The sequence below is a fragment of the Setaria viridis genome, chromosome 5, assembly GCF_005286985.2.
Source record: "Setaria viridis chromosome 5, Setaria_viridis_v4.0, whole genome shotgun sequence".
Taxonomy (NCBI): Eukaryota; Viridiplantae; Streptophyta; class Magnoliopsida; order Poales; family Poaceae; genus Setaria; species Setaria viridis.
In genome coordinates, this window is record NC_048267.2 from 1,753,552 (window position 1) to 1,769,110 (window position 15,559).

Below are 15,559 nucleotides of genomic sequence, written 5' to 3' on the forward strand. Positions count from 1 at the left end.
AGGACGCAGACGCCGGCGATCTCCAGCATGAAGAACCTTTCCCTAGCCCTCCGGCACCGGGGGAGGCCGGGGATGAAGAGGCCGCAGAGCAGGAGCGCGACGAAGAACAAGGACGCGGCGACGGCGATTAATTAGGAGCCTGTTCGCTTCAGATTATCAGCCACCGAACAGTATTTTTCTCTCACAACAAATCAGCCGTTTCAGCTTTTCAGTCGACTTATAAGTTCAGCCGAACAGGACGTAGGATGCTCTTCCTAGCCCTCCTGCGCTTGCGCTCCTCGGGATCCTCCGCCGACGCTGCCATCTCCGAGCCACTGTGCGGCGCCATGCTCCGCGCGCCGCCGCCGCCGGGATGGCAGCCTGTGGTTATGGTGGGCATCGTCGCGATCTAGGGTGCTTGGTGCTGACGTGATCTGGAGGAGGTGGCCCGTTTTTGTTTTGTTTCTCGTGTCATCTCACGTGTCTGTGTGGAGGGAGGGAGAGAGGAAAGTGCGGGATTTGTAGACAGCCCAGCGCGGGCGTGGCGGGCTTGTCGGACTCGGAGCTGCGATCCCAGGTATTTATAGACCCAGTGGGCCGTGTGTGGCCAGTGGGTGGGCTTCGTTGTTGGGCCTTTATAGACCCAACGCGCCGTTTGGCATGGTAAGCGTCGCGCCGCGCCGCGGCTGAGTGAACGGAGATCAGCATTGCGTCTGACCTCACCGCCATTCACGCCGCACCGCCGCCTCCATGCCGCCCACGGTGTTGGCCAAGCACGCCAGCGTTTTCTCCCGATTCGATATGATTTTTTTTTTTGCGAGTAGAGTCCGATATGATGAGCGCCAAACTTTCTCCAGATTTGTTGCGCCTCAACCCCCGAAGTATCAAGAATTCATGAATGCCATAAAGGATAGTAGGAAGAATTTGAAGTTCTACTCCGGTACGCACACTTTCAACAAAATTTGGAGATATCTTAAATCTTTCATACATGTTTGAGAAAAATGAACTGTACATGCTTATGGTCTGACCGACCATCTTTTTCCCATAGTGTTGTGTAAACGTATCTGTTCAAGTACATTTTCGGCATCTCCATCATCCATTTATTCTTGGATCAGGTGCCCAATTTGCAGTAGAAGGAATTGGCACACCCGTTATATCTTCAGTTCAGTCGGTTGTGATCGAGTTTCAACCATTCCAGCTTCTTCCAGGATATCTTCGTCGAACTTTGGCGTGCTAGAAGGAGCACTGCTTGAGGGTGAATCTGACGGGAACACATCTGAGTTGTTGTCAGACCATTCTGCAGCTCCAGCACCACCAGCTTCTGCATCTTTAGGTGTTTCTGAATTGGGTTCATTCTTAGTGCCATCCACTTCTGGCTCATCCCGTGCTGATGTATCCTTGAACAGTTAATCTCCTTGAGAGTTTGGTCCAGGAGCTTCTGCTTCTGGTAAAGAATGCGTAGAAGAATGGTTATCTGCTGGTTCTATATGATGAATCTGAACTGATCTGCTATCCAGCAAGCTATGTTCAGCTGCTGAGTTGCTGGTTTCTGTTTCCTCTAGAGGTATTGCATCAAAGCCATCATGTTCATTGTGTAATCCCTTCTGGTCTGGTTCATGATTTGTGATGTGATCATTTTTTGCTTGACAAATCCAGATGACTGAAGGCATCATCAACCTTTGCAAGGCTTTCTTTCTCCTCGCTTGATAACTTAGATTTGCCAATTGTTGTACTCATGTCCATATCAGAAAATATAGCCTACAATTATCAGGAAAAATGTGTAAATGTATACAAAGGTGAAATGGCACGAGCAGTTGATGCAATAAGATATAAGAATTATCCAACTACCTCAACTCTGAAGTCTACAGGAAATCGGTGTTTTGTGTCCCATAGAATATCAATCTGGTCCCTATCAAGTACCAACAGATTGTCTTCAATAAAAGCTGTGCTAAACATGGCTCTGAACACCATAACTTCATGTTCAAAGTCCTCATCCAGGCTGATGCACTCAATTACAATGTCTCCTTGCACAGGACAATGAACATTAACCTCGATTATCTCACATTCTTCCTGAATTTGCAAACAAGAACAGTTTAATATGCATCAGTTCATCACTTCAGGCTTGAAAATGTCTTAAGATACCATATATATAGTTTTACATCAAATATGCACCTATCCTACAATTCGGGGGAAAAAATTGGGAGGCTGATAAAATAAATAACAAAAAGGTAAGATTAAGCACTTCGAAATTTGAGCTTTGGACTTATTCATAACAATAGAAAATAAATTTAATTAAACTTGTAAGGTTGCAATGGCATATTTTAAATAGATCGGTACAATTTTAAACATTAAACAATTGAGCCAAAGCATTATGGACAAACACCACAGACATGCCATAAATACTAATATGCGATTCATGATAGTTGATAACCAAACAAAATTATACCTGTGTATAAAGCTGGAGAAAAACACTTGTCTTTCTGATCGAAAAAAGAACTTTAGTAGCCCTGTCATTAGGTGCAAGGGGATCTAGGCCATAAATCCAGAATATTGGTCTACATCCCCTTGCCCATAAAAATTCGGTACCTTCCTGATTATTATACAATTCAAATTCAGCATTTTGTCAACCGGAGGCCACAATTCTGGTGATGTGTGCCTTTTTGACACATAATTCAAGTATCTCAGCTGAGAAGGCACTGGGTCAATTGGTGAGAATAGCTCAGCTAGCCCATCTGGTGCGTGTCTGCAATCCATCCCTAAAGCCTTCCTCTCATCACTACACCTTTTGAGGTAAACCAGTAGAGCTGCCAATGCAAATGCAAGGACTGGCCACCCCCCATGTTCTGAATGGATAAGCAGAAAATTGTCCTGGCTTAACGAGAGCCAGCTTTCACTAGACCTCAGGAAATGGTGAATCATCTCCATGGTGAGCAAGGGGCATCCTTCATAGTTACGTGGATAACCCATCACACTCATGTCGTAGTAAGAGAAAATGCTGGCAATTTGGTTGTCCTTCTTGCCTCCCTCAAAGTTGAATAGCATGAATCAGTCGATGGAGTAGCTGCCAAGTAGCTGTTTTAAGATTCCTCCAATGTATGGCATCAGCTCGTCTTCTTCAAGTAAATCCGTGGAGAAGCAGTGGTCAAATACTGGCAAGTAAAGAAGCAATCAATAGTCAGCATCAGAAACAGAGAGCAAATGTTATTTTCGTTATTAAACAGTATGATTACAAATAATGTACAAAGGATGACCAGAATATTTGCATAAGAATGTTGGGAATAAAGTTCAATTTGAAGTAGCGTCGACTTAGACAATGAAACATCAATGTATACTTGAGAAAAGGAAATGTAATAGGTACTACCTAAGCTGCACAGGTGGATGATAAATGGGGGAAATGAACCTAGTTTTGGGCAATTAGTTTTATCAGAAGAAGTCATGAAAAAATTCAAATCAAATTGATAAGGTAGTGGATGAAGTCTGAACAACAGGTTCGTCTAAAAAAAGCCTGAACAACAACATCAAGGTGACACTTGTCAACAATTCGATAAAATCACTTCCCCACAAACACAGTAAGATCAAATAATGGCATGATATATTATCTTTAAATACATATTTCGCACTAATATGAGAATGTAAGCCTCAACGGTTGCCATTTTTCACATAAATGAGCAAATGTGCATCTGATCCCATCCACTCTCCGATCCGACAATTGGGTCCATCCCATCCACCAAGCATAGAAAACTTAATTTAGTATCATATAAATGCTAAATCCCATGAACTAAACCAACTGCTGTTGAAAACAATCACACCCAACTAAAACAGTTTCACTTCAAAATGGAGATATGATAGTTCATATAAAAAAAAGAGAGACAATGGCAACGCGGTAGCCAACTACTCTGGTCAATTTCCGTGCCCCTATTTTGGTCAAGCGCATAGTTTAGCAACAGCTAAGCAACGGCCTTTCCGCAAGTCAAAGCATGAACCGAACCCACCGGCACAAAGCCACAAAGTCTGGGCAAAGCTATCTCCACTCCCCAAGCAAATCCCCGCCTCGAGATCAAAATAAACGCACTCTTCTTTTTTTTACATAATTTCCCCCCTCGAGAAATGGGGAATAAAGCGAGAACAGGTGCGTGCGAAGTGGCTTGTGTGGGCAGGATTCTCGGTGCCGTGGCACGCGTTACTTCCAAGAAGCCCCCGACGAACAGGTCCAACAAGCCCAGCCCCCGAGCGAGCGAGCGAGCAGGTTCGCACAAACGCACCCAGCTAAAATAGCAAGATTGCCGAGTACCGGGCCGAGAAAGGGCACGCATCGAGGATGTTACCGGAGATCTCGACGAGCCCGTCGGGCGGCCGCCGGTGGAACAGCCGCCGGAACAGCGCCATCCGCCCGCGCGCGCCGCCGCTGCCGCAGGAACCGGCGCAGAGCACGACGCGCCGCCGGGTAGCCGAACCGTGGGGTGGAGGAGATGGAGGGGGACGGGGACGGAGAGGGAGGAGACGTGACATGTGGGCCCAATATAATACATTTCTAGTTCCTATCAATCCTTATCCTCCCGCAGTCCACTCTCGCACGCCCGCCCCCCCGCCGCCCGCTCTCGCCCCTCGCTCCCCGCCGCCCGCCCCCCGTCGCCGCGGGCACCAACCATGGCCGCCAACCTCCGCCGCCTCGCCTCGGCGTCGGCGTCCGCCCTCTCCCGCCGGCCCCAGCCTCCTGATCCTCCGCCCGCCCTCCTCCTCCGCCTCGCGCTCTTCGGTTCCGCCCCCTCCGCGACGGATCCGCCGGCGCCGGAGGCCGCCAGGAAGGCGGAGGGAGAGGAAGCCGCGGGAGACAAGGGCGCTGCCGACGCTGGCGAGGGGAAGGCGGCGGCGGCGGCGGCAGAGGAGGATAACGATAGCGGCATGCACGTGAACAAGGCTACCGGCGAGATCGGCGGCCCGCGCGGGCCCGAGCCGACGCGGTACGGCGACTGGGAGCGCGGCGGCCGCTGCTCCGATTTCTGAACTGCCCCGCCGTGCACCCCGCGAGGTGAGATCGTGGGCAGCGGGTTACGTGTGTTGTGCTGTTGGATTTGCTCTATGATATGATGCTAGTCGTTTTAGTAATCTGTGTAAGGATGGTGTGATATATAATACTGCTAAAAATGCGTTTTGCTTTGTCCTCTGGGGAATGAATAAAATGAGTTGGCAGCGTTCAATTCAGAATGTTCAGAGAATCTCGATCGCCTTTGCTTGCATTGGTGCCTTAGATTCTTCAATTTCGTGCTGCTATATTGAACTGGTGCATCTATTTGGTTACTGCATCCTCGTTAATTACAAGAACAGAAACAATGGAAGCAGTTGCAAGGAAGTGCTAAAATCCTGGAGGAAAAGTGTAATATTTCCACTCTCCAGGCTAAACATGACAAGGTAAGTCCCTCCTTACAAACAGTACATTGCATTTTGTAGTTCAGAATGAATGTGATCTGAAATTAGTTTGCTACTCTTTGATTTGTTATTCTTGTTCTGAAATAATTACCACTATTGACCAAATGATATAACTCATCACGTTTTTCAGAATGAATGGATTTGACTTATGAAAATTCAAATTTTCTGTTATTGTAAATCAGATTTAATTTGTCTGGTGGACTATACTGATGTGTTGTGATTAGACTTGAGGGCTATCTAATCTATGTCTTTTGTAAAGATCAGTTCTTTTTGTAAGAGCAAGGCATGATTTATCTTTTAGCATGTATGTGTATGTCCTTCCACCCTTTATCTGAATTGAATTTATACTACCGGCAAAACAAAGTGAGCCGCGCGGTGTCTGAAAGAACTGCATTGCAACTTTTATGTATGCATGGTTAATGAGTATCTTGGAGACTATCTAATTCACAGAGTCAGAGAAATAAAATGATGACTATGCCAATCAGTCAAGTGTTGGAGCAGTTGTCAAATATTAGAAAATGGGTTTTATTTCTGTTTTGCCCCCGTGTTGTAGCATTTCATCACTTATGTTACTCTGGCTTGCATCCTTTATTTAGTGTTCTTGAATTCCTTGTCCCAGTCTGTTTTCATGGTGATCCTAAACAATTATTTTATGGAGAAGAGCTTGGCCCTGGCTTTACCATACATCTCAAGTTGTTCTTGTATTTGCTGTTGTCTAGATGGTTGCTCGTTTGAATTTGCTGGATGGTGAAATCACAAATGATGACTCAAGACGCACAGCTGAGGCTAGATGCATGAAAGATGAGTTGGAGAAAAAGTACAATGCGATGAGGTCGGTGGAAAAGGAGGCAGACAAATTTTTGAAAGTACTTATCATACTCCCTCCTCCCCGAAATATAGCTACATTTAGGAACTTTCAGACATTAAGAAGACTGAAGAAAATACTAAATTACCCTTGATTGATTTCTACAGCTGCTTATGCACTAATTACGTGCTGATTTATTGTCCGCTCTAGCCGCTTTGCATGCCTGTACGTATGACGCTATGTTTCTGCCTACGTTCCTTTTAATTTCCGTTACACTGGCACTAGATATGCATCAGGCTAACAATTAGCTCTTGCCAATTCTGGTTCATTTGTTGCCAGATTCAACGCCAACTAAATATTGAGGTCCATGCAAAAAGGCGACTGATGCATTTTTTTTTGTCACCGTGTAAAAACTTGCAGCCAAATTAGTTGTGGAACAAAATTAACGCCCATCACCTAATCCATTTTAAGTGACGCGGGAAGATGGATTTAGGGGGTGGAAGGGTATTTTTGTCTGTTCACATGTAAAAGATGGGTCGGGAACTCAAAATGCAGCTATATTTGAGACAAGTTTTGAATGCTTAATGTAGCTATATTCCGGGATGGAGGGAGTATTTGTTTTGTTAATTACTTAAGATGTGTTCTTTTATTAGCTTAACACATTCACTATCAAATAATTTAAAATAAATTCTATTTGATTTGATAGAATTCAGAGAAGAGGCTTCAAGATGCAATACTAAAAAATGATGAAGAAACTCAGGCAGCTGCTACCGAGTTGCTGCAACTTCTTGAATCCATCGCTGAGCATAAAGAGTTCATGGAAGCAACGATTGCTCAGAGGAGGAAGGAGCTTTATGAAGCTGCAGATTATATAGCCTCTTTGGCATCCAAGACATCATCGCCCAGTCCTCACATCTGAATGATTAGAAAATTTCATAATAAATTGCTGATTTCCCTTCTGACCAGCTGCGCTTCCTTGAGGTCATAAGATCATCGCTATGGCCTATGTTAGTTCGTTTCACCTGAAGGAGCTAATTATGTTGAATGCTGAGTGGTTATTATTATTTGGTTGTTGCTGTGACTGTATATATCGCTTTAGGGGGTGTTTGGATACGAGGTGCTAAACTTTAGGAGGGTCACATCGGATGTTCGGACGCTAATTAGGAGGACTAAACGTGAGCTAATTATAAAACTAATTGCAGAACCTCTATATTAATTCGCAAGATGAATCTATTAAGCCTAATTAATCCATCATTAGCAAATGGTTACTGTAGAACCACATTGTCAAATCATGGACTAATTAGGCTTAATAGATTCGTCTTACGAATTAGACTCTATCTGTGCATTTAGTTTTGTAATTAGACTATATTTAATACTCCTAATTAGTATCCAAACATCCGATGTGGCAGGTAACTAAAGTTTAGGAGGGTGTATTCAAACACCCCCTTAGTCTCCTGGTGTACTTGAGAGCAGCTTTGATCTTATTATTGTGTCTTAGGTATAACTGCCCTGAACATTATGAATTGAATGCTATCAACTCATTTTATTCATTCCCTATAGGACAAAGCAAAACACATTTTTAACAGTATTATATATCACACCATCCTTGTACAGATTACTAAAACGACTAGCATCATATCATAGAGCAAATCCAACAGCACAACACACGTAACCCGCTGCCCACGATCTCACCTCACGTGGTTCAGCCTCCACGCTCTCAGTCGTCGTACCGCGTGGGCTCGGGCCGCGCGGGCTGCCGATCTCGCTGGTGGCCTTGTTCACGTGCACGCCGCTCCTCTGCTGCCGCTGCCGCCTTCCCCTCACCAGCGTCGGTAGCGCCCTTGTCTCCCGCGGCTTCCTCTCCCTCCACCTTCCTGGCGGGCGCCGGCGGATCCGTCGCGAAGGGGGCGGAATTGGAGAGCGCGAGGCGGAGGAGGAGAGCGGGCGGAGGACCAGGAGGCTGGGGCTGGCGGGAGAGGGTGGACGTGGACGTCGAGGCGAGGCGGCGGAGGTTGGCGGCCATGGTTGGTGCCCGCGGCGACAGGGGGCAGCCGACGAGGAGCGACGGCGAGGGCGGGTGTGCGAGAGTGGACTGCGGGAGGATAAGGATAGATAGAAACCTAGAAATGTATTATATATTTGTATAAGGGTCCACATGCCTGGTTGTGGTGCTCCGAAGAGGGCTTTTTTATCGTCCTTCGTGCTGTTTTCTTGTTCCCTCGCAGCGTGCCGTGGCATTTTGTTGGTGGTTTACTCGTGTGTGGCTAACATTGGTTCTTTCTCACCCGCACCATAGAAGCTAGGATGCCCTATGGTAGCCACCAATGGTACTACCATTATTTCATATTTTTTTCCATGCAGTTGGCTTTTGTTCTTTCCTTCCAATAATAATCACGGCAAATTTCTTATTGTCCTTTCTTGAGTCCATTGTAGTAGATGGCAGCAAGCCTTGCTGACTGCACCCACCCTCTAGCCCATTCCACCAACCTCAGCCGGACGGCCGGACGGCAGGCCGCAGGCACCAGCTGAAGTTGGCAAACATATCGAGATGTGGTGGTGGCGAGAACTTCGCCTGCCTGCTGGCCGGTCGGCCGGCCAGCCCTCCCCTGCGGTACAATCTCGCTCGTCCCCAGCATAGGGGGGCATATATACGAGCGTCGGAGTGTCACTACGCCAGAAACGATTTGTGCAGCCATAGGGAAATTAGCATGCTGGCGGACGCGATTGGCACCTGCCAGCACAGAGAATCATCGAGCCGGGGGGGGGGGCAGCGCCCGCCAGCATAGTAGGCACTGTGGTGGCGGGCGACGCAAGCGCCCGCTAGCGCAGGTCACCCCATCTATGCTGGCGGGCGACATAAGCCCACCGCCAGCACATAGAGCCACTGTGCTGGTGGTTGGCTTATGTCCCCGCCAGCACAGAGCACAGTATAAATGTTCCTGTTCATCTTCCTCCCCCAGCCAACCTTCCATTTTGGTGCTCGGAAAAAACTGCCAGCACTGATGGTAGTGGGGCCCACTAAAGTCACCAGGAGAAAAAAATTTTGGCCTCGCACACGAACTCGTGCAACGCGTCCGATCCAGGGCCTACTTGCGAGCGCGCGTAGCACTACGAGCACCGTGGCCCACAAACCAGTCGCAGTTGCACGAGACCTTGCGGCCCAAGCCGCAAGGGAAGGATACAGAGGATAACGTGAGTTCGAGAGAGGCGTCGGTGACCGAGTATTTAAGCAAGTGTTTCTCCCCGTGCAAAAGTGAGGTGAGACTAAAACGCTGCTATGCGACCGCATGCCGCACGTGTACCTCAAATGGGCCCAAACTCAGAAATGGCACACGCAACGCGCACTGTGCTGGTGGGCGACATAAGCCCACCGCCAGCACAGATGGGGTGACCTGTGCTGGCGGGTGCTTGTGTTGCCCGCCAGCAGAAAGAGCCACTATGCTGGCGGTTGGCTTATGTCGCCCGCCAGCACAGAGCATAGTATAAATGTTCCTATTCATCTTCCTCCCCCAGCCAACCTTCCATTTTGGTGCTTGCCTGACAGGAGCTCGGGAAAAGCCCAAAAACACCAAATCTAAGGGGGGAGGCTTTGCTCTTGATTTTCGTGGAGGAGGTGGCTATATAAGGTGAGTTTGTGCCATTCCAACCTTCTTTTTGAACTTCTATCCATCATATCTAGCTTCATTTGCTTGTCATCTAGATCTATAACTAGGAGAGAGAGAGGAGGGAAGAGAGAGAAAAATTAGAATTAAGTGTCCTTCATCTCCTTGTGACATTTAGTTCTAGAAAGGTTCTTAGCTTTTAAATTAAAGCACAACTCAATAACAAAATGCATGACAAGATAAGGAGAAGGTAAACAAGCATACAAGCAATAACATAAAGGTAACCACACACATGAGTACACATGTCAACAATCCAACACGCACAAAAGCCAAACGACTTGTCTATTACATGAAGATCCACAAAAGAACCAACAAACACCCCCCAAGCTCCCCCTATCTCTACTCCCCCTTAGGCGGCGAGGCAGAAGCTGCGGATCTGGATGGCTCAACAACGTGTGCCGAGACGTTGGCGTCGGAGCTGAAGCTAGAATCGGTGGGAAAACTCTCGGGAAGAGCTGGATTAGCACGAGCGGAAGCGGGCACACCCACGGGCAAAGGAGAGGAAACTGTCCTCTCAACCTCAGAAGCCATCTCTATGCGAACCTGCTGACTGACAGCAAAGAGCGGCATCCGGCTCGTCAAGCCCCTCGGACCGAGGTGTCACGAAGTGTGGAAGAAGAGAACTGGACCTCGGCGTTGGGAAAGAAGGTTGCGGTGTCTCCTCTGACAGAAGTGGAGCTATGGTATGTGGTAGTGAAAACATCCTTGTCTGCAAAAGAGGTGAGACTGGGTCAGTGACCAAGGGAGTCTGCATCAAACCACCAATCGGAGGAGTAGGAGCTGTGGGATCATGCTGGAGCTGCTGAGTAGTAGGAAGTGGGAGTGGCTCCAGCCCGGTGTGATGATACAGCTGTCCTAGGCATCCAGAGAGAAAAGTGAACATCCGCCTGGTCTCGGTAACCGGATCTGGGTGAGGCACGGTAGCACGGCGCCCGCGGGCGGCGACCTAGGTGGGCATCCTCCCACGAGGTCGCCGCGGGTGGGTCGTGGCCTCGATGCGGCCACGTAGTGAGCGATGTTCGCAGGACGCGCCTCGGCCGGCGTCCCCGCCCCGAGAGGCGGCCCATGGCCCAGTCGTCACACGGCAACAACTCCGGGATGGCGGTGCAGTGGTACGTACAGCGACGTGCCCGCCTATCGGCACCGGAGCATGGGGCAACATGGCCTAGAGGTGAGGGCATGGGGCAGTCGGCAGTCAGCGCCGCGGCGAGGTGGCGGTCAGCCATGGCGCGCCGGAGCCCTCGTGGTGGATCTCCTCGCGCAAGACAGGATGAGGGCGCGGGGGTGGCGACGCGCGCCATGGCTAGCATCCCCTGCTCTCCTTAGGCCTGCCACTGGATATCCATACCCTCTCCCCAAATCCACACCCACTTTAAATGGAAAAGGTATGTGTAGAAAATTATATACCCATTAAAAATGGGAAGGTAGGGTACAATTAATCAATTGGATATATATATATTAAAAGTTAATTATCCATTGGATATGTGTGGAGTTGGGGAGGGTATGCAGTGGATAATAATTATTTGAATTTGGGTGTGAACAAGAGTGGGTTTGTCCATACACCCTCCCAGTGGCAGGCCTACTGCTCCGCGCAGTGGGAGGCCTAGGCCGTACGGCCGTGTGCCAAGGTGGCCTCGTCCCGTGATAGTCCCAGCGTCATCGTCAGATCTGGGCGCCATGGCCCCAGCCGCGGCGGGGCCTGGTCGGAGGCCCCACAACAAGCCCTGGGTATAGTTGTCCTTTCGTGCCGCCCAACACGGTCCGGCACGGGCCCGGCAAGGCACGGTAATTTTCATGCCGTGCTGGCCCACAGGCTCCACCAACGGTCCAAGCACGGGCCCGCAATGCTTTTTTCGTGCTAGGCCGGCTTGCAGAGCATGGCAATTTGCACGGGCTGTGCCAGCCCACAGCCCGTGGATGAAAAAACTTTCACCAACTTCAAATTCAAGTATTCAACACTGATTCATGAAAGTTCATCACACATTCAAATTAAACACTAATTCACTGAATGAAAGTTCATCACACATTCACATTCACAGAATCAAAATTCATCACATATTCACATTCACATTCACAAAATCAAAGTTTAGCACATATTCACATTTTACACAAAATGACAGAATTATATAGATAGAGTTTTTACTAGCTGCCTCATTAAAAAACCTTCATGGAAAAAACTTGCTAGGTAAAAACTCACACCTCGTGAGAAAACTCTAGGAAGGAAAAAAGAGTACAACCAGCTCAAAAATGTTCAATGGTTCAAATTCAACATTACATCAATACATCACATGATCATAAAGGCAAAAGATAACTTAAGAACACCAGACCATTAGTCTTCCTCTCCATGACTCAAGCTTGCTCCTGATCAGTTGGCATTGGCAGGGGCAGGCCTAGCAAGTAGGAACAAAGTATTAATCATGTTAGTACGTTACTCTAGTTAATGAAAACATGACAGACAATAGAAGAACACTTACTATTTTCCACTAGCTTGCCCTCCATCTTGCTCTAGGTAGGGGCTTCTGAATGTTTCCTCCAGTTCATTGATATCCTTCTCAACATCATGTTGTGCCCTTTCATTTCCCAACTCCCAGTCCTTGATGCAGGTCAACATCTCCACCGTCTCTGGCAACAGCCGCCGGCGTTGCTCCTCGATCACCCTGCCAGTAAGACTAAAACAAGATTCCGAAGAAACAGTGGAAGCTGGAACAGACATCACATCTTTAGCTAGTATGGACAGAATAGGATAGGATAGCTTGTGCTCATGCCACCAACTAAGTATGTTGAAGTCATCCTCATAGCAAGTGATAGTGTCACTATCCAAGGAGGCTGACAACTCAGAAGTAGGAGATATAGGAGGTGTAGATGCAAGAATAGGAGAACCACCTGAACCAGATGGAGCACCAAAGATCTTATCCCATGCAGTTTGAGAGGGCCTATGCAACCTAACTGCACCAAACTTGTTTTCATGCTTGTTAAACAGCTTATATAATTCAGTTCTTACCTCACTGAAATAAGAAGAGTAATCAACACCAATTGTTTGAGAAAGAAGCTGAAGAACATTATGAATACCTCTGATCTTGGCTCTAGGATCCAAAATAAATGCAAAGGAATACAATAGAGGTATGTTCTACCAATACTTGAGAAACTCGAGCTTCATGAGAACAACAATGTTTCTAAGCAGTGGCTCAGTCTCTTGGCCATGCAAATGACTAGCAATCTCAATAATATGATGCAACATCAAAGGATTTGTTGGATAGTAAACACCAGATAAAGCAACAATCGAATCGTAAAATATTTCAAGTAACTGCAAAATTTTCTTAGCAATTGTCCAATGGCTATCAGTCAGTAGTGGCTGGCCATTGTGCAAACGATAATGAGCAAAAATAAATAAATAAAAGATGCTCTTATATGGTAGTAGATGTTTGAGCATGAGATATGTAGAATTCCATCTCACATCCATATCCAAACCAAACTTATGAGGGCGTACCGCCTTGACAATGCAGAAGTTATGGAAAGCAGCAATGCGTTGGTCAAAAGAGTTAAAAAAGAGATTGCGGTCCTAAAAGCCTCAAGATAAGACTTGATCATTTTCAAACCAGACTTGATAATGAGATTAGTAATATGACATGCACAATGCTGATGCAAGAGACCACACTGTGCTTTATCAGAATCAAGTGGTTCAAGGTCTGGACCAAGATAACCAACAAATTTGGGAATGAGTGGGCATGACAGAAGTGTTAGAAAAAGCATTATCTAGTGTGATAGAGAAAATCTCATCCTCCAAACCAAATTCAGAAACCACAGCTTCAATACATTCAGCAATGTTAACACCAGAATGCGAGCAATTAATTAGCCTAAGAGCAATGACTCTAATTCCCAATCAGCAAAAACAAAATGTGCAACAACACTAAGATAGTCTTCCTTAGCATTGCCAGACCAAATATCAAAAGTAAGACAGACAGAAGAAAGAAAAGACTTCAAACATTCAACCAGGGAAGCATGACGCTTAGCAAAGTACTTGGTAAAATCTCTAGTAGTGCTTTGCCTAGAAACTTTATCAAAACAAGGATTGTGAGCACGCTGGATGTACTCCACAAATACCTCTGTCTCACCAAAGCTAAGAGGTAGATCAAGTCTAGCAATTAAATGACACAACTCCTTACGAGCAATATTAGGTTTGTATTCCCAATAATGGATAGAGCCATCAGAATTGAATTGAAGTCAAGACTAAACAAGAGTAGAATGATTTTGTTTAGCCAAGCACATCTTTTGGTGCCAGAGCAAATGCCCAGTACCAGCACAAGAACGCCCAGTGAGAATAGAAGAATAGTGAATGCACTTGGCAGCATATCTCACCTTCTTACCATTGGCACCTTCCTGAAACAACTCCTCGAAGTCGTTCCATTCAGCAGATCGCCGCTTGGTACCCTTGTGGACACTGGTGCCCGTTGAGGCAGTCGGCATAGAAGATGGGGTAGAAGTAGAAGCTAGGGCAGAACCGCCTTCGGCAGCATCACCAACAGAAGCATCAGTATCTACATTGATGGGAACAGCAGAGCTACCAAAGATTGCTACAGCTCCAATAGCCAGGTTGTCCTCATTATCGCCTGGCAGCCCACAAGCCGTGAGGTCGTTGTTGATGGTGTAGTTTTCGTCCATCACGACGACCTCATGTGGCAGGCGGTAGCCCTCCAACATTGACGTTGTCGCCTTGGCAGCTCCGTCCCTCAACGGCGCGTGGCCCCCGAGGAAGACCTACAAGCAGAAGCAGGAAGAGAGGATTAGAACTAGGACACCATAGATCTACGATTGCGAGAACAAGATCAGGAGGATTCCGGATGAACTCATCTAGATCTAGGGTTAGGGTAATGGATTACCTGCGAAGCCGAAGCTCGGAGCCGGAAAGGACGACTGGATGAGATGCCGAGAGGGGAAACTGCGAGAGGACGAAGGCTAACGGTGGCGACTAGCGAGCAAGACCTCCACCGCTGTGCAGGACCGGGAGTGGGAGGAGGAGAGGAGGACCCGGAGATCTCACCGTCACCGGAGATGAGAGGGAGAGAGGCAAGACCACGAGAGCAGCGGGTGGGCGGGCAGCGGCTGGCGGCGGCAGAAGAGCCGAAGCCGAGAGAGCGAGAATGAAAGGTGAGGGATGTGGGCAGCTGCTGGGAGGAGTCGAGGAGACGGGGGAAGGGGGTAGGGTTGCGAGGGGCGTGGCCGGCCGCCGGGGGGAGTTATATATGACTCCCCTTCCCGGACCTTGGGTTGGGCCAACACCGCAGCGCGACCGTTGGCTTACGGGCCGGCTATGGGCCAACCATTCGTATGCGGGCTGGGCCGTGCCGCCCGTCGTGCCGAGACGTCGGCCTAGGCCTGGCACGAGCCACAAAGTCAGGCCAGCCCGAGTCCGAAGGGCTATGGGCTGGGTCAAAAAATCGGGCTTCGTGCCGAGCTGCGAGCTGCATGGCCAACTATAGCCTCGGGTCGAGCCGCGCGGTGGCGCGACGCAAGGGCTAGGCGGCGCAGGGGCGGATTCAAGTGCAGCTCGGGACGAGCCCATGAAACTGCATGTATTTCCACGTTTTATGCAGTATAAACTATCTCGTTGTAAAATGGATTTGCCTCGGTCCAGCCCGGGTCCGGCTGCAGTTCTGCCTCCGCCCCTGGGGCGGCGCATGGCCACGAG

General features: G+C 48.1%; 1 protein-coding gene and 1 pseudogene across 1 annotated transcript; one reads left to right on the plus strand and one right to left on the minus strand.

Moving 5' to 3' along the window:
* Nucleotides 1-890: 890 nt before the first annotated feature.
* Nucleotides 891-4,488, minus strand: LOC117859251 (formin-like protein 6; annotated as a pseudogene).
* A 138-nt stretch (nucleotides 4,489-4,626) lies between these two features.
* Nucleotides 4,627-5,177, plus strand: LOC117857188 (uncharacterized). Its single transcript, XM_034739702.2, has one exon. The coding sequence runs from the start codon at nucleotides 4,627-4,629 to the stop codon at nucleotides 4,981-4,983; it is 357 nt and encodes a 118-aa protein (XP_034595593.1). The 3' UTR covers nucleotides 4,984-5,177.
* The last annotated feature ends 10,382 nt before the right edge of the window (nucleotides 5,178-15,559 follow it).

Coding starts and splice junctions, on each gene's coding strand:
- LOC117857188 (XM_034739702.2), top strand. CDS start 4,627: ATGGCCGCCAACCTCCGCCGCCTCGCCTCGGCGTCGGCGTCCGCCCTC.